The 16789-nt window shown below is 56.1% G+C and overlaps 6 protein-coding genes across 6 annotated transcripts; 3 read left to right on the top strand and 3 right to left on the bottom strand.

The window, feature by feature from the left end:
- Positions 1-1079: 1079 nt before the first annotated feature.
- Positions 1080-2133, top strand: IWZ02DRAFT_441362 (uncharacterized protein). The gene has a single exon (XM_066766911.1). The coding sequence runs from the start codon at positions 1220-1222 to the stop codon at positions 1694-1696; it is 477 nt and encodes a 158-aa protein (XP_066625886.1). The 5' UTR covers positions 1080-1219; the 3' UTR covers positions 1697-2133.
- Positions 2134-3556: 1423 nt separating this feature from the next.
- On the bottom strand, positions 3557-4587 carry IWZ02DRAFT_122909 (mitochondrial 37S ribosomal protein mS41). The gene is made up of 2 exons (XM_066761490.1): positions 4524-4587; positions 3557-4454 (listed from the first exon to the last, which is right to left on the bottom strand). Exon 2 carries the CDS (start codon positions 4429-4431, stop codon positions 3649-3651), a length of 783 nt encoding a protein of 260 aa, XP_066625885.1. The 5' UTR covers positions 4432-4454; positions 4524-4587; the 3' UTR covers positions 3557-3648.
- A 237-nt stretch (positions 4588-4824) lies between these two features.
- Positions 4825-6517, top strand: IWZ02DRAFT_122890 (putative serine/threonine protein kinase). The gene is made up of 2 exons (XM_066761489.1): positions 4825-5110; positions 5167-6517. The coding sequence occupies exons 1-2, from the start codon at positions 4915-4917 to the stop codon at positions 6210-6212; spliced, it is 1242 nt and encodes a 413-aa protein (XP_066625884.1). The 5' UTR covers positions 4825-4914; the 3' UTR covers positions 6213-6517.
- A 230-nt stretch (positions 6518-6747) lies between these two features.
- IWZ02DRAFT_441355 (protein-tyrosine phosphatase-like protein) lies at positions 6748-8172 on the bottom strand. Its single transcript, XM_066766909.1, has 2 exons — positions 7624-8172; positions 6748-7553 (listed from the first exon to the last, which is right to left on the bottom strand). The coding sequence occupies exons 1-2, from the start codon at positions 7742-7744 to the stop codon at positions 6823-6825; spliced, it is 852 nt and encodes a 283-aa protein (XP_066625883.1). The 5' UTR covers positions 7745-8172; the 3' UTR covers positions 6748-6822.
- Positions 8173-12163, top strand: IWZ02DRAFT_441352 (uncharacterized protein). The gene is made up of 3 exons (XM_066766908.1): positions 8173-8651; positions 8707-10242; positions 10296-12163. Exons 1-3 carry the CDS (start codon positions 8468-8470, stop codon positions 11714-11716), a joined length of 3141 nt encoding a protein of 1046 aa, XP_066625882.1. The 5' UTR covers positions 8173-8467; the 3' UTR covers positions 11717-12163.
- A 426-nt stretch (positions 12164-12589) lies between these two features.
- Positions 12590-16310, bottom strand: IWZ02DRAFT_413169 (uncharacterized protein). Its single transcript, XM_066765743.1, has 4 exons — positions 15942-16310; positions 15728-15885; positions 15071-15673; positions 12590-15019 (listed from the first exon to the last, which is right to left on the bottom strand). Exons 1-4 carry the CDS (start codon positions 16057-16059, stop codon positions 12890-12892), a joined length of 3009 nt encoding a protein of 1002 aa, XP_066625881.1. The 5' UTR covers positions 16060-16310; the 3' UTR covers positions 12590-12889.
- Between the last annotated feature and the right edge of the window lie 479 nt (positions 16311-16789).

Genomic DNA, 16789 nt, shown 5'->3' with positions numbered 1-16789 from the left:
ATGGTGGAGAAAGGTCGGTACCGGTAAGTACGCGGCGGCCCGGATTTTAGTCTCGAACGCTCGAACACGACGCGAGAAAAAAATTATGAAAAAAAGCCAAAAAAGTATGGGATACCAAAATAACGAGCAGAGACAAGGACGCTAGAGGCGAAGAGAGTGGCTCGTATAAAAGATGTGCAAGAGAGTCTCAGTCCATAAGCAGCGACAGGGCGGAGGGTAGGTGTTGAAGTCGGATGAAGGTATGACGGCGAGTTGACTCAACACAGCGGCAGACAATTACTGCGGGCAAGGCTGGTTGCTGGCGAGCCGTCAAGATTTGACCGATGGGCACCGCGTGTCGAACAAAAGCGGAGCATTGATGGAGGCGTTGTTGGACGACGAGGTCTTGTCCCAGGCGATGAGCCCGTCCAGCAGACAGGGGAGACGGCGTCGCCTCCGACAAGCAGATGCTAACCCGACGCGTCGAGTAGGGCAAGGTGGAGGCAGAGGACCAGACAGCAGCGCATCGGCAGGTTCCAGTGGCAGCGGTCCTTGAAGGACGAAAGTCGGTCAACAGGCGGAGGGGCGCATGGAACGGGAGAGGAGTTGTGGTGGTGGTGGTGGTGGCGGCGACGGAGGAGGGCGCCGTGAGGATGAAGAGTCGCAAGCTTCGCGAACGAGAGGATTGGACCGGAGCGACGGGGTCACAAACGGACGACACCAAATAACAGTGGTCCAGGTCCAGGCACCTGGTGGTAGCTGGTGCAGCTTGGCGAGCCGTTAGATGGGAGAGAGGGCATTGACGAGGTAAGTCAAGACGATCGATTACTCGCCGGGGGAGGCGGTCCAAATCGACGACAAGGCGTGGGATCGCGTTTTGGACGCACGCGCCCACACCGCTAGCTACAAGCCCAGCCGACCTGTCCCAAAGCCGATGACGGCATGCCGCGCGCTTCAGCTCGAGTTTGCAATGCCGAAGTGGCGACTCGAAAACACCATAAGCCAAAACCTGATGGCCATCGAGATCAGGGCGCTGCATGAACCACCATGGCCCCTGTCTGTCACGACAGTCGCCAGTTAGCCGGTGCAGCCAGTTCCTAGTCAGCCCGTACACATGTACGTACATTATGACATTGATGGTACAGTAACAAGATACATACATGTACCCATTGCCACCGCCGTCACCAGCCTTCCGTCGCTCGTCTGCGTGGCCGCTTTGGACCGTACTTAGCGTGCGTCCATGGACGTCGCATCAGCTGCATTGCCGTCGTCCCTCGGTGCAATCTTGGGCCAGCCATCTGCAAAGAAGCACCCAAGCCTATGCGCGATAAGCATCAGAGCACCCGGCAGCCATCCGGATCAACCGCCCGCCGCCGTCTCAACTCCATACATACACATGTATGTATTCACAGCCATGACATTTGGCTCTCCTCCGCATGCGGCACTGGCACTTGTGGAATTCTTGCCTGTCCCTCTTCATGAACTTGGGACACGAGTCATGCAGTGCCGCTCCCATGGAACACCAGACGCCCTTGCCGTCAACTTTACAGGCCTGCCGGAGACTTTTCTTTCAACGTTACAGTCGTCTACATGTCTCCGCCTGCCGCCTGCCGCCTGCCGCCTGCCACTGCTTCACTTTGCCATGTCTTCATGCCGCTTTGCCTGGAATCGCCTTGCTTCGACCCCTTTGCAATTCCACATGGGCGTTGGTCATTGACTTGACGTCTTTTGTAGTGTGTACCTGGCGTGGAGACGGTTCCGACATGGCGCCGTTTGTCGTCGGATGAGCCGGATGTTCAGAGGCAGCCGCCCGCTGAAGCTCGCAGTTCGAGAATCATCTTTTCTGGCTGGCGTCTGGTGGGAGCAGGTAGGAAGTGTTTTTACCTTGATATGCACATTGCCAAGTCTGCAAAAGCCGCTGCCGTCACAACAAAGTTTAAGCTCTACCCAAAGCCAGTGCTATTCGCCAGATTTTTGAGCCGCAGCCCCTCTGGAGATTTGTGCTTCCGGCTTCCATGGGAAAAATGGCTCGTCTTTTGCTTTTTCTCCATCTCTCCATTTTCCAGATGGCGATCTCAGGACAGGGCCAAGGTTTCGAATGACCACGGTGAATCCCTGCCACAGAGTCATGCCACAATACTGGTCCCGGGCAACTCGAGTCAGAAATTCTCAATAGTAGCATGGTTCTGTCTTCACCGGCTGCGTGCCAGCCACAGATTGAACGGCCAGTAGCGATGCGTCTGCATCACCACGCCTGCGAATTGAATGGGCCTGATTATCCGAGCGAGCTCGGCTGTTGTCATCTCTCCCGCCCAGACACAGTTCCGCTCTACTTGTCAGACGCTGTACCATCATGTGCCTGTGTTCAAGGAACTTGGCTGCGAGGAAAACGAGCGCCTGCCAATTCAGGTCATGTTTTCCCGAGTCTCAAGATCTGCTCAGGTGCGTAATTGAAGAAGCGACCGTCCTCATCGTGAAACCATAGGTTTGGTATGCGCGCCCACGGTTTCAATCACTCAACATTCATCGCTACTCGGCGCTTTGATCACACCGTCAGGTACGCGCTGACCGTTGCTCGCGGACCTTCGGCATATATGGCAAGGCCAAGACACGGGATGGTGCTAACATTGCCGACTCGAATTCCAAGTTCTTGAGAAAATCATTCATCGTCTGGATGTTTTCCAGCATCCAGCTCTTGGTGTCACTCGCCAATCGTATTGCGATCGAGAAGTAAAAGGTGCATTCAGCCGTGCCATAAACCCTATCGGACAAATGCAAACGAATTGCACCACATCCCAAAGCGGACACCGAAGACTGTTCTACTGGCGCTCAGTCTCAGGCCTATCCGGCGGCAATGCGGAAAGACCCAACCAGACGCGAGCATCGATATGTTGGTTCTAGCGACTTCAGCCCCAAGCTCGCGCTTTGGAACCCCAATGAGTCCGCTTGAACGCTCACAGCATTGCAAAACTCGTGGCCCGAAATTAAGGACGCTCCCGGGTCGACGTCGTTGCCAGCAACTGTGACATCAAATGTTCGCATTGTTCGCTACTAGGAACATAAAGCTGGGCCACACTCATGCGCAGCGGAGGCGTCCAAACGTTGTTTTTGTTCGGGAAAGCTGGTTTCAGGTACCGCATGTGCTGCCCTGGAGCTATCGACACGTCTTTCGAGTGTCGTCTGTTCTACGCAACCCAGTGTCACATGCATCCTCCAATTATCCAGGAAATGGTGCTGCCTGTTCGCACCGCAATCCTAAGGTAAGTGACCCGTGAACACAGGCGCAGGGAGTTGCTTGGGCGGCGGCATGAATAAAGCAGTTCGTTATGACATAACTTGAACCTAATGGTCGAAAGGCAAAACTCATTGCAGCAGGAATGAAGCTCGCTTTGATTCAAGAGATCTTTACCCAACTTGTTCGGAATGGAAGCAAAATGGGAGGGCGTAGATAAAAGCAGACTGGTGGAACGGGCGGGAATAGTCATGATTCTAGCGACGGCTGGACCTCTTGGCTACATGTAGCAGCGAGTGGGTACGCTCTCTCAAAGAACTCAGAAGACTTTCTTTCTTCACCAATTGCGCCGTGCCGATTGATACACCAAGAGAAACCATGGCGGCCTAGGTCTTTTGAAGTTGAGGGCAGGTGCTTAAGCATATCATGCTGCCACCTTACTCCCTGTTTGCTGCTGCCCGTTTCTTCGCTCTGACTTCTGCGCGTCTTCTCTCACCACCATCAACCTTGTGTCCTCTCCTGTCCTCCCAGAGCCCCTCTGTGGCCCTGATCCGCCCGAATGTGCCGTTGAAGCCTTTGATAAGCTCGACGCCCCTCCCACTAATCTTGCCCGCACCTATCACCTTCAAGTGCTTCATTTCGGTATTTGCCGTCTGGCGATCCTTCGTCGCAGAAACGACGATCTTCTTGTGTCCAGCGTTGGTGTTGACAGTAGCAAGCTGACCATCGAATTTGGAAGCGCCGTTCTGCTTTTGCAACAGCTTGAACGCGCTGCGACGTGGACGCAGCCCTTTGAACAATGGCACCTCCCTCCTCGCCGCCTCCTTGAGTCTCTCTGGCAGCCTTCTTACCGGCGTCTGGATGACCTTGACGTGCGCAAAGCCTTTGTTCACCCACTCGGCGTCGCCGCCGACACCGTACTCGCCGTTGCGAAACTTTTCGCGCCAGTTTATGATGTAGCGGCGGCTGCGTGCCGGCTCAATTCCCGCGTCCCGCATTTGCTCCGAAGACATGGTGAAGAGGTCTTTCCAAGTTGGTATCTTGTCGGCGTGTTGGCTGACCTTGCGGCCGATCAAGGTCAAGAATGTGGGCACGTCTGGACAGAAACGTGTAGGCTGAGGTACTGGTCGCTCCCGGTACTTCATGTGCAGGGAGCGGATGCATTGCTGTGTCGTCGAGGTGACTCGCGTGGGTTGGAAGAGCTGTGGCCGGCGGATCATGATGGGCGCTTGTGGTTCGTGGACTGTCGCAATTCGACAAGTTAGCATTCATTTCAGCAAATAGGTGCGAAAATTACTACCTGGCGTCCTACCCAACTGCAATGGTGCCCTTGGCGCGAAATTGGGAGAGGTGGCCGGCGGAGCGGTGTTGGTGATGTCGGTGGAGGTGCGCGCCGCGGCAACTTTTCGTCGGCGAACGTCTCGCCGAAACATCAAGCCTCCTGCCTTCCACTACACAACGCGCCCGCTTTCCCTGCGCCTCGTACGCCGTCGCCTTGGTTACATATCTCTCTGGATCCTGACAGAAAGTCGACTCTTCCAAGAGACAGGAAGTAAATGCTGAGTCCTCAGTGCCCCAAGTGTGGCTCCATTGCGGAGGGGTGACGAGCACTGCTCACCACCGGCGACCCTACGAAAGCCACGACAGTCGATACATCCAGCGGTCTCCACCTCGGAAGTCACCTTTGTTTCCCCAGCATCGCCATGGTCGGCACTCCATTGCTCTCGTACCAGGCCTCGGCCAACAGTGACATCACAACCGCCAAAGCTAAAGCGCTCACTGTCCTTCACAATGCGAAGAAAGCAGCTTCTCCCCGAACTGCCAATGCTTCGACGGCAGATGCGCCTCAGGATCTGTCCGAGGCACTGAATCAGGAGGTCAAGAACAGATATAGAAAAAGTGCGCTCCCTGCCTATGCGCCTGCTTGTCCAGCTGACTGACGCTCAATTGGACAGCCACGAAGCTCGGTGAAGGTACCTACGCCATCGTATTCAAGGGCGAAGTGGTGGACGAACCCGGCACCTTTGTCGCCATCAAGAAGATCAAGATCAATGCCGAGTTCAAGGATGGCATAGCCATGGACGCCATCCGTGAAATCAAGCACCTGCAAGAATTGTCCCACCCAAACATCATCAAGCTCCACGCCGTCTACAGCTCCAAATCGCAAAACCTGAACATTGTCCTCGAACTCTTACCGCTCGGCGATCTCGAAGACCTCATGCGCGCACATGATAGCGTCACGTACGGCGCAGCAGACATCAAGGCGTGGATGGGCATGGTTTGCAGGGGAATCTGGTGGTGTCACGCGAATTACGTTCTGCACCGCGATATCAAGCTCAACAACTTGCTCATCGCAGCCGATGGGTCGGTCAAGATTGCCGATTTTGGTCTTGCCCGAACCTTTGCAGACCCATATACAGAAATGACTTTCAACGTCATCACACGATGGTACCGGCCCCCAGAGCTGCTCTACCGTGCCCGCCACTACTCTGGAGCTGTCGATGTCTGGTCTGTGGGGGTCGTCTTCGCCGAGCTCGTCCTCCGCCGTTTCTGGCTGCCCGGCGACACAGACTTGGGTCAGCTCCAACTCATCTGCGATACCTTTGGCACGCCCACCGAGGACAATTGGCCGGGCGTCTCGAAGCTGGAAGGATACATGAAGCCTTCAGAAGGAGAAATCAAACGCGGGCTTCCCCGCGACTACTGGGACACTAGCTTCGGCTTGATCGGTCCCCTAGGGATCTCACTGCTGCGCTCGATGCTGGCGTTGAATCCGCACAAGCGCCTCACGGCGAAACAGGTCCTCGAGCATGCGTGGTGGACTGCGGACCCAAGACCAACGCCGAAAGACCAGCTGCCCAACCCGAAGAAGAACAAGATGGAAGGCGAGCAGAAGGTGGGCGAAGATCTCAAGAGAAGGGGCGGAGAGCTTCTGGGTGAAGAATCAAGCAGGCCCGACAAGGTTGCTCGCAAGTTGGATTTTGGTGGTGCCTTGAAATGAGATGAGACTGATCCACGCAGTCGGTCGGTTTTGATACTTGGCCCCGAAGAGGTCTCTTTCACATCGAAAGCAACTTGCACAGCGCACTGTTTCTTCCGCGGAGCCTGTTCGATTACCAACAGGGCCGGACAGCTTGCGGTCACTCTGCCTGGAACAAACCGCAAATCGTGGTCCTCGCAGTGCGTTATGCCAAGACGCGGTTGACGGGATTTTTCTTCCCCTCACCGATTGATGGGTGAAACTCAAACCAAGGCAGGATGGCCATATAGGAGAAGAAAGGTTATCGAGTGAAAGGAGAGACGCACGGATAGAAGGAGGCGGGAGAGAGAGAGAGAGAGAGAAAGCGTGCACACCACGATGGTGGCACGAGTGGTGGTTTGATTGCGAAGAAAATTCATCCTTCCGCGTGAAACTTGGAAAAGAGTTGATTTGGACGTCCTGGTCAGAAAAGCCGGCGCGTTATGGCTTCAAGGGACAAGATGAAAATAGATTTCAAACGAGGTGCAATTCATCAATCGTCTCAAAGCGAGTGGTATCTCGTATCTGAATACAGCCGTACCGTGCAGCTCCAATAGATGCAGTTCCCTCGCGCCCTAGATCATCGTATAAATCATGCCAGCAGAATCCTCTTCACCCTCTCCTGCACCTCCCTACTCACACCGGCATAGTCCAGGTAGCCCTCAACGCCGCCCCACTCGCTCTTCAACCAAGCGTCGACCTCCTCAACAAGCCCGACCCACACGTCAGCCCACTCCTCCATCAAACCAATCTCACGAATCTCACGCACACGCTGCTCGCGTTCAGAGGCCAGACCGTCGGCACTGGCCTCGTAGTCGCGTTTTACACCAGCAGGGTCCTCGCCCAGCAAGAACAAGACCAACATGACCATCAGGCCAGTGCGGTCCTTGCCCTGGGTGCAATGGAGCAAGACAGGATAAGCATCCGGGCGCTGCAAAACGTCGGTGAAGGCGGAGCCCACAGCGGCGGCGCTGGCGCGCAGAGTCAACAGCATGAGGCCAGGGACGCCGAGCGGGTTCATGACGCGGTCGGCCATGAAGCGCACCGTGTCGGCGCGGTAGCCCAGCGTGTACAGCGAGAGCAGGTACAGGTAGGCGGGCCACGAGAGCGAGGCCGTCAGGGCGCGCGTGAAGCCGTTGCCGTTGAGGTTGACGTGGTGGTACGAGGCGCCGCGCACCGTGGGCAGCGCGGCCAGCGGGCGCGAGCCGTCGGGCGAGAGTTTGCTGAGCTGTTGGGCGTGCTCGGTTGGCGAGCGCAGGTCGATGACGCTGCGGATGCCGTAGTGGGATGTTAGGAGCTGTTGGTCTGCGGGCGTGGTTTCGTCTAATTTTTTTTTTTTTTCCCGCGCGTTAGAGTTGTTTGCGTGCTCTCGTGCTCGATGTATGGGACGCACCAGGTCTGGCGCTCCTGAAGATCATGCCAGATTTAAGCTTGCACGGTTTGGAGAGGAGGGACGTGACATCGCGAAAGTTGAGCAGCTTCTCAAAGACGGGGGCGTTGTTTGTTGTAGTCATGATGACTTGTGTCAATAGTTCCCAAGCTCTTTTGCTCTCTTGTTAGCCAGGTACGGGGCTAAAAATTGCCAGGCGGCGATCTAGAGCGTGGCAGAGGGCAGGCCTACGGCGGGAGACTAGGGGGAGCTGAATCCAAGAGCGGAAGACGATAAGATGGAGTTGGTTGGGAGTCGGGGAGAGTGGATGGATAGGTTTTCCCTGCAGCGATCAGGTCCCACTAGCGTCGTCGTCGTGTCGCGCCCTGGCCTTGGGTCTGGTCTCTATGGAGTGAGCCAGCCAGCTCGATCGAGAAACTCGAAATGAAGAAGTGGTCGAGAGAGAAGATGCGACTGTGCCTGTATCATCCGTGTGACTGACGGCTGGGCGGTGGTTGCACCTGCAAGGCGCCATGCCACAATGTACCTACCCACCAGCTCTTGCTGTACCTTTCCTTTCCTGCTTGTCCTGCGTCAGTCAGCCATGATGTCAACACCCTTGTGTCCTTGACAGCTACCTAGGTACACTCCCGGACGGGCACCATCTACTACTACCTAGTCCTAGCCCAAGCCTCTCATCCTCGACTTCTCCAGCTGTCCTCTACCCTTGCTACATATCTAACTACCTGTCCCCTCGCCATCTGACACAGTCCGCCGTCCCGCTCGCTCGCTCGCTCGCTCTCTATGCCGGCCCAGACCCCTTCCACCCAGTCTTCCATTCCTACCCCAGCTTACGCTTCTCGACATCATGGCCCAAACAGACCACGCCGGCCGTGGCCTTGGTCCAGCTGAAGTGCCTTGTCCGGACCCGGCAGCCCACGACGACAAGGACAAAAAGTTGCAAGAGCAAGCCTCGACGGCCGCCCTCTACGTCACCAGCCCCGAACGCTTGACAAACGACCGCGACGCCAATCAGGACATTTCCTCCGCAAGTACGCGCGCACTTGTAGAATCCCCCTCTACCCCAGATCTGACCCTCCTTCGCAGGTGCCGCAGCCTCGCTCAAGCATGCCCGCCCAGAAGACCTACCAAGCTTTCCCATTGTAGGCATCGACGCCGCCAATTCCGCAGGCACCGCCGCCTTGCTCGCTGCCGGCAACAAAACAAAGATTGAATGGTGGAAGCCAGACGGCACCGCCGACAACGCCCTCAAAGCTGCCCTGCTCGCCCACGACCAAAAGATGGCTCCTACATGGAAACCAGAATTGAGCGCCGCCGGCTCCAAGGCCGCTCTGCTAGCACACAGAGACGGCGCGAAGCCAGAGACTCGTCCACAAGAGCCCAGCGCCGACGGAAATTCGGCCGCGGGCATCGCCATGCGGAGCAAAGGATTGAGCGCCCAAGTCAACTATGGCTTTCCCGAAGCCGGCAAGTTGAACGCCCTCACTGCAGCAACAGGTGCATTTGCTGCCGAAAATAGAAAAAGGTCTGAAGCGCCGGTCTCATCTCACCCATCTTACTCGGATGCTGCCAACTCTGCACAAAACTCACTAAGCGCTGCCGCACTTGCGCATGCGCCATCGACAAAGAAGAAGGACAAAGATGCAAAAGGCCGCCCCGAATCGGATGCGCTGCAGTCGTCGCGCATTGCGCACATTGGCAACAATATGCCCAGAGAAATGTACTCGTCATCGCCACCAGTCTCTCTCGAAGTTGACGAAAAGCGCCGCCAGGATGCCCTTCGCGCTTCGGCAATTTCCATGGCAAACAAAATGTACGACAGTCAAAAGAATGCTGCAGGCGAAGCGGCCGGCCTGTCGAGCCCCGGCGAGACTGCTGCACGGGTTAGCTCCAACAGGCCACGCTCCATGATAAGCAGCCCCAACTCTAGCCCAGACATTAGGACCGAAGCCTTGCAGTACCTCAACCTGCAGGAACAAGCTCAAAAGCTGGCATCTGAACGGCTGTCCAAGATTGATTCGGAGAAGCCCGCCGATTTTCGCAACTATTATGGCTACGGCAACCCACCGCCCCGGAAGCGCCTGTCCATACGGCGGCGTCGCCGTGCGGCGAGCGAAGGTAACATTAAAGACTCGGATGACGAGGTGCAAGCACAGAGGGTCAGAAATCAAATGTCAGTGTTCAACAAGCAGCTGGCAGATGTGGACGCAAAGAAGCGGCAAAAAGACCGTGAGAATCTCATTGCAGCTGCCGAGCGGAAGGTCCACGCACAAATGCACAGCATCGATGAAAAGGTCTTCCAGGAGACGGGTAAGGTGAGCGCATCCATGATGGAGGAATGGGAGGCAAAGGCAAGAGCAAAGGCAACACAAGAAGGCGAGCAGCGTATGGAAAACCATGGCAAAGTGAACATTGGCGGAGGCAAGTTCATCGACCAAAAGGACATTAATCAAATTGCTGCGGAGCGAGTTCACCCGACGCTTTTGGAGATCGGGGAGGCAGCAGAGGCGCAGAGAGCCAGGGATGAAGAAAAACGATTGGACGAGGCGGAGAAGAAGAGGACGCAGAAGTTGGAGAAGGAACGTGAGGCGGAGAGAAGGGTTGAGGAGAGGAGGATACGAAGTGAGTAAAGTATTTTTTTTCTTAAATGAACCTATTTTCCTAACATGCTGCAGACGAAGAAAGGGTAACAGAGAAGTCTCGCAAAGCAGAGGAGAAAGTATTGGCCAAGACCAAGAAAGAAGCCGACAAGGCGCTTAGGAAGGAGGAAAGGCGCATTAAGAAAGGCGCCAATCACAAGACCAAGGACATTCCCAGGAATCCACAGGGGGCTGAACACACTGATCTTGAAGCATCAAAACCTGCTGCCGAATCTCGTCCTACCACATCCGGCTCCGGTACTGAGCGCGGCCGCACCACGCGTCCCGCGCCAGTGACCGTGCCTAGCTACCACTCTCAAGTCGATGCGATTGCGGATGTCAGCTCTTCCGAAGGTGAAGACGAGCTGCCAGGCAACACCATACCCCTCCCAGAAATAGCAAACCAAGACACCGACGCTCGTCCAACAACAACTACAGCAGCCACGAATGCAACAGCGCCCTCGTCAGCGCCCCAAAAATCACCTCTCCCGCCTTTTGCTCCTACATCGCCCGTTCCTCCAACGCCCAAGTTTGCGCCCGACCAAGTCACAGAGCCCAAACCAGCACCCGAACCCACCAAGTCCCATCGCTTCAAGTCTCTCCTCACTCATCTAAAAATTTCACGTCCATGGGCAGACAGCGCTTCGGGCATCGCCCAAGACCGCCCCACTACGTCTCAAGGATCGACAGCTTCGAACTCGTTTGCGCGACCCAAGCTCGCCAGCGCCAACCGTCAGCGCCCTGCCTCGTTCATTGGCGGCGCTGCTCTCGTGAGCGGCCGAAGCGCATCGGCAAACCGTCTTTCCTACTCAGGATCTTACGTCTCGTCGGCTTCTCCCCCAAGTTTCACGCCGAACCCGGGGGGCAACCACAGAGACAGCAGCCTCAAGCGCACGTCGAGCAGCGGCGCGCGAGCACCTGGTCTCTTCTCCGCCGTGCTCGGCCGGGCGCGTCCGTCGTCCAACGCGGGCGTGGGTGCCCGTCCGCCTGCTCACCACCGCCACACGCACCACTTTGGGGGGCCCGCAGCAGACGTCAGCGTGAGCAGCCTGTCCAACGCCGGCGGTGACGCAACAGGAGCAGCAGTGGGCCACACAGGCACAGCAGCAGCAACACGCGGCCGTCTGCCGCGTCGCCGCACCAGTGCCAGCAATGGCGTCAGCAGCAGCGTGAGCGGCGACGACATCGATCTCTTCGAAGAGGCGCGCGACCGCTTCGACGCCGACGGCGACGTCGGCAGCATCGCGACGCGCAGCGGCGAGGCCGACAGCTTGGCTGGCAGCAGCGCAGTCGCCGTGGCCGGCGGTAGCAGGAGTAGAGAGCGCGGCACCAGCAATGCTAGCGGTGGTGCCGAGAGCGTCGCCTCCCTGTCGAGTGCGGCGGCGGCTGAGAAGAGACGAAGCCGCGTTTTGGGCGGTAGTCCGGTGCGCGAGACGCGCTTTACGGAAAGGTTTTGAAGAGGTACGTGGGTGTGTGGGTGCGTGTGTGCGTGAGCTGGACGGGTCTTTGGTCTGATATCTGACTGCTCTGTATCTCTCTCTCCGTGTTTTCCCATCTCGTTGTATCTCTCTGTTTTTGGATGGGCCTACTACCTCTTTGATGAATGACGAATGATTTGATTGGATGAAGGACGGAGCATGAACGGATGAATGGACAAGGGGAGGGAAAGGAAAGAAGGGAAAGAGGCAATTTGATCATCTATCTGATCTGAAGATTCATGATGATCCTGGACACGACGACGCTTGCTTCAATGCATGTTTGCTCGCTCGCCCGCCCCGCTCTGTATGATAGATAGGTACAATGAGCACACAACACACGACACGACGTGTGTATGTATGTATATACACTATTATCCCCTTGTAAATGGGCACAAATACAGCCAGCCAGGTAGTCAGTCAACCGACGCATCTTCAAATCAAATCGACACGAAGTGCGTACGTGAAGTGGATCTCGAAATTTTCCTTTGGTCTAGTCTCACACAGATGAATGAGTTGTCGAGGTTTCCCTTTTTCCCCCCCTTTACAACAACACTATTGCATCATTATCATTATCATTATCATTATCATTACTCTTCACCCGCCGGTGGGTGAGGTACCTTACTTACCTTGTCTTCCTGCCCGTCTGACTCTCACGTCGTCTTCTCACATCTGGTGGACTTGCTCCTTTGGCGAGAAGAAGCAGCAGCAGATGGGAGGAGGAAGAGGAAGAAGAAGAAGAAGAGGAGGAGGAGGAGGAGGAGGAGGAGGGGTAAGGACTCTAAGAGGACAGGTGAAAGACACAAAGAACTAGACAGAAGGCTGTGAGTTGCACGCTTTGTTTCTTTCATCATTTGCATTTGCATTTACTTTCTTCATTTCTTGCTGCCGCATTTGGTTGGTCTATTGACTGGATTTTTGACACCCACCAACACCATCGTCTGTCTCCGTGTCTACACTTCCCCTTGAATCCATCCTCCCCTTCTGTATATAACGACTCCTCCGATATCTCAGCGTCTAATCTTGTCTTTGACAAACCAAAAGGAAACCGTGAACAACCAAAATCAATCCTTCTCTCTTTCTATCACCACGTAGCAACCAGGCTGGCTGGCTAAATAGGGCCACCCCACCGGGACGCCTTATCCTCCGCTGCCCTTACTCAGCCTTGGGCTTAGCCTTGCAAGAAGCGGGATGCGCCATGAAGAAGCGACGCTCGGCAAACTTGAGCACCTCATCGATGAGGATGATGGGCGCCGAGAAGCCGACGACGGCCCACCACTCGGCGCGGTTGAGGGGCACGATGGAGAAGAGGGTCTGCAGCCAGGGCACGTAGAGCAGGGCAAAGTGCAGCGCCATGCTGAGCGCGATGGCGTAGACGAGCATCATGTTGCGCCACAGCGGCAGCGTGAGCAGCGACTCGGAGCTGCTCAGCGCGTTCATGGCGTTCAACATTTCAATCACGACCAGGATCGACAGCGACACGGTCGACGCCGCCTTGGCCATGTCGTTGGAGAACATGGCGCACCCGATCTCCGGGAAGTGCGATGGGCAGCGGTGGAAGTGCGTTAGCTGGTAGAACGAGATTTGTGGCCCGTCCGAGTAGAGCATGAACCACCAGGCGTAGCCGGCGACCGTGGCCACGCCGACGTATGTGCCGATGACCATGTAGCGGAAGAAGAGCCAGCCGCCAACCAGCGGCTCGTCGCGCTTGCGAGGCGGCCGGCGCATCACGTCGTGGTCGGGCGGGTTGAAGGAGAGGGCCGTTGCAGGCAGGCCGTCGGTGACGAGGTTGACCCAGAGCAGTTGGACGGGAATCAGGGCCTCGGGCATGCCAACGGCGGCCGTGAGGAAAATGGAGACGACCTCACCAATGTTGGACGAGATGAGGTAGCGGATAAACTGCTGCGTGTTGTTGTAAATCGAACGGCCCTCTTCAACCGCGGCTTCGATCGTTGCGAAGTTGTCGTCGGCGAGAATCATGTCGGCAGCGAGACGGGCGACATCAGTTCCCGAACCCATGGCAACTCCAATGTCTGCCTTCTTGAGCGCAGGAGCATCGTTGACGCCGTCACCGGTCATGGCGACGACCTCGCCATTGGATTGGAGCAGGTCGACGAGCTTGGACTTGTGGGTTGGTTCCGTTCGAGAAAAGAGGGACGCGGTTTTGGCAGCAAGAACCTTTTGCGACTCATCGAGATCTTCAAACTCACGTCCGGTGTAGCTCTTTCCAGTGAGGTCCTCATCGTGTCCAAAAACGCCAATTTGACGGCAGATAGACTCGGCCGTGTTCTTGTTGTCTCCGGTGATGACAATTACGCGAATACCAGCATTGCGGCACTGGCGAATCGACTCGGCTACTTCAGGGCGGGGCGGATCCAGCATGGTGACGAGACCGACCAGGGTCAAGCCCTGCTCAAGCTGCGTGTACTCCTTTGTCGTCGCCGCAGTCTTAAAAAGTGGGTTCGATTGGGTTTGGACATCCTCCTTGATGGCAAGGGCAATGACACGCAGACCACGGTTTCCATACTTGACGACTTCACGGGCGATCAAGCTTGAGAGATTGCCATTCAGCGGGACCTTGGTACCATTCTGTCCGACCACGACATGTGTACAGCGGTCCATGATAGACTCTGGGGCGCCCTTGACAAAGAGTTTCTCCACGCCCTCGTGTTGAGCCAAAACAGACATGCTCTTGCGGTCTCTTGAGAACTCATAGGTTGCAATGTGTTTACCTTGGCCCTCGTACCACTTGCTAGCCCAATGGATGCGCTCAGCCAGAGGAACAGCGCTCCTCTTGGCGTTGAGCGAAGGGTCGGGGGTGCCAATTTTTTCAGCAAGAACTCGCAGTGCTCCCTCGGTGGGCTCACCAACAAGACTGTAGTTGCCATTTTTAGAGTCGTAAGCCAACTTCGCTTCGTTGCAAAGCGCCGCAATTTGTGTGATTTGAGTGAGGGTGCGAGAGCCAACGGCCGGGTCCAGCATTGGCTGGCCTTTGTAAGTCAGTGCTCCTTCAGGCGCAAGGTTGGTGCCCTCCACGTCGATTTCTTCCAAGCTGGCGGCGCTGTCGCCAAAGAAGACGACCTTGTTTACACTCATTTGGTTTGTGGTCAGAGTTCCAGTCTTGTCCGAGCAGATGACGCTGCAGCTTCCAAGGGTCTCAACGGAGGGCAAGCTGCGGACAACGGCATTCTTGGCCGCCATTTTACGGGTGCCAAGAGCAAGACAGGTGGTAATGACGACGGCGAGACCTTCGGGAATGGCGGCGACGCCCAAGGAGACGGCAATCTGGAATCCGTCAGTCCATGTTCAAACAGTGGGCTAAAGGTCCTTCCTCACCTTCAGATAGTAGATGGCACCCCTCAAAACGCCTCCATGGGCGGGCTCGCTAAAGTTTCTAATGTTGATGGCCCAGACCAAGATACAAATGGCCGAAATGACCTTGGCCAACATGTCGCCGAAATCGTTGAGCTTCTCCTTGAGCGGCGTCGGGGCAGAAATCTGCGCTGTGATGCTCTCGTGAATATCTCCAATGGCAGTGCTGCCGCCAGTCAAGACGACAACCGCAGTGGCATGGCCCGTGACGACCGTTGTGCCCGAAAACAGCATGTTAACCTGATCCTGCTTGACGGCATCCTTGTCCTTGATCGCCTCGATGCGCTTCCCGACGCTTTCGCTCTCGCCCGTAAGGATCGACTGGTCGACGCTGAAGCTGTTGGATTGGAACGACAAGACGCGGCAGTCCGCGGGGATGCGGTCGCCGACCGAGATGGAGATGATGTCACCGGGAACGAGCTCATCGGCCTTGATGCGCCTGAGCTTGCCGTTGCGAACGACCTTGGCATCGAGGGCAGAATATTCCTGGAGGGCAGCAATGGCCTTCTCGGCGCTCGATTCTTGGGAGACGCCAACGACGGCATTGAGGACGAGAATGGTGAGAATCTGGTGATGAACTGGTCAGCGGGCGTCTCGAGTCGATTATCCAGATGTACGTACAACGACAGGGTCGACGAAAGCTGTCCAGTCGTCGCCCTCTTCAAACAAAGCGAGGACGAAGGAGACGGCGGCCGAAGCGAGCAGGATCAGGACCAGCTGGTCCTTGAACTGCTCCAGCACCAGCTCCCAGAGCGGGGTCGGGGGATCTTCAGGAAGGGCTTTGGAGCGCGCGGTTAGCTCAAGGACGGCGAGGAGAGATGGGCAAGTCACTCACCATTCTTGCCAAACCTGGACAACTGCTGTTGGACGCGCGCGTCTGAAAGGCCGTCTGGTTCGGAGACGTCGAAATGGCGCAGGACGTCCTGGGCCGACTTGACGTAGGCGCACTCCATGGTGGTGTAGTAGAGACTGGAGTGTGCAGAAGTGCGGCGCAAGGAAGAGCGCAGTGTTTGGGTAGGGTAGCACAGCTCGGCGGAGGTGCTCTGGGGGGGGGGGGACCAAGCTTCTGGGGCGATGATGTATGGTCCACTGGGGTCTTCAGGAACCCGAGCGAAGAGGACACATTTCAATTCGGGACAAGCCAGCCAGCCAGCCAGCCAGCTGCATCGACCACACTTGTTACAAGACCAAACACAGTCAGCCGTCATCGTGTTGCAAAAGTCGAATCCTCACCACTCTTGGAGCTCTGGCGGCATGCAGGTCCTGGCTTCGTCGAATCCGGCGCCAGACGAGCCCGCGTCCTCGGCCGCTTGGCAACCTTGCCGCAAAATCATATCTGTGTCATTGGACCACAAAGAAGTGTCAAAGTGTCATTGATCATGTTCATCACCTGGACGTGTTTGATTCGTCCTTGTATTTTTGTCCGCCGTCAATTGACTTGTCGCCGTCGCTTGCCTGGCTCAGTCCCAAAGCCCTCCGATTGCAGCCCTTTATGCCTCATCCGTCCCATGCATACATACAACAGGAATGCCCATCCAGTAGGACCTGTCCTTTCCATCCCCAAATCTTGTCCGCTTGAACGCCAAGTTGCCGCAAACCTCCCTGTCAAAAGAAAGAAGGAATAAAAAAAAAAGAAAAAAAGAAAAAAAGAAAAAAAGAAAAAAAAGAAAAAAAAGAAAAAGA

This window comes from Phyllosticta citriasiana (genome assembly GCF_038021145.1).
Source record: "Phyllosticta citriasiana strain CBS 120426 chromosome Unknown IWZ02scaffold_2, whole genome shotgun sequence".
Lineage (NCBI taxonomy): Eukaryota > Fungi > Ascomycota > Dothideomycetes > Botryosphaeriales > Phyllostictaceae > Phyllosticta > Phyllosticta citriasiana.
The sequence above is the reverse complement of the archived record's forward strand: the minus strand, read 5'-3'. Positions and strand labels throughout refer to the sequence as shown.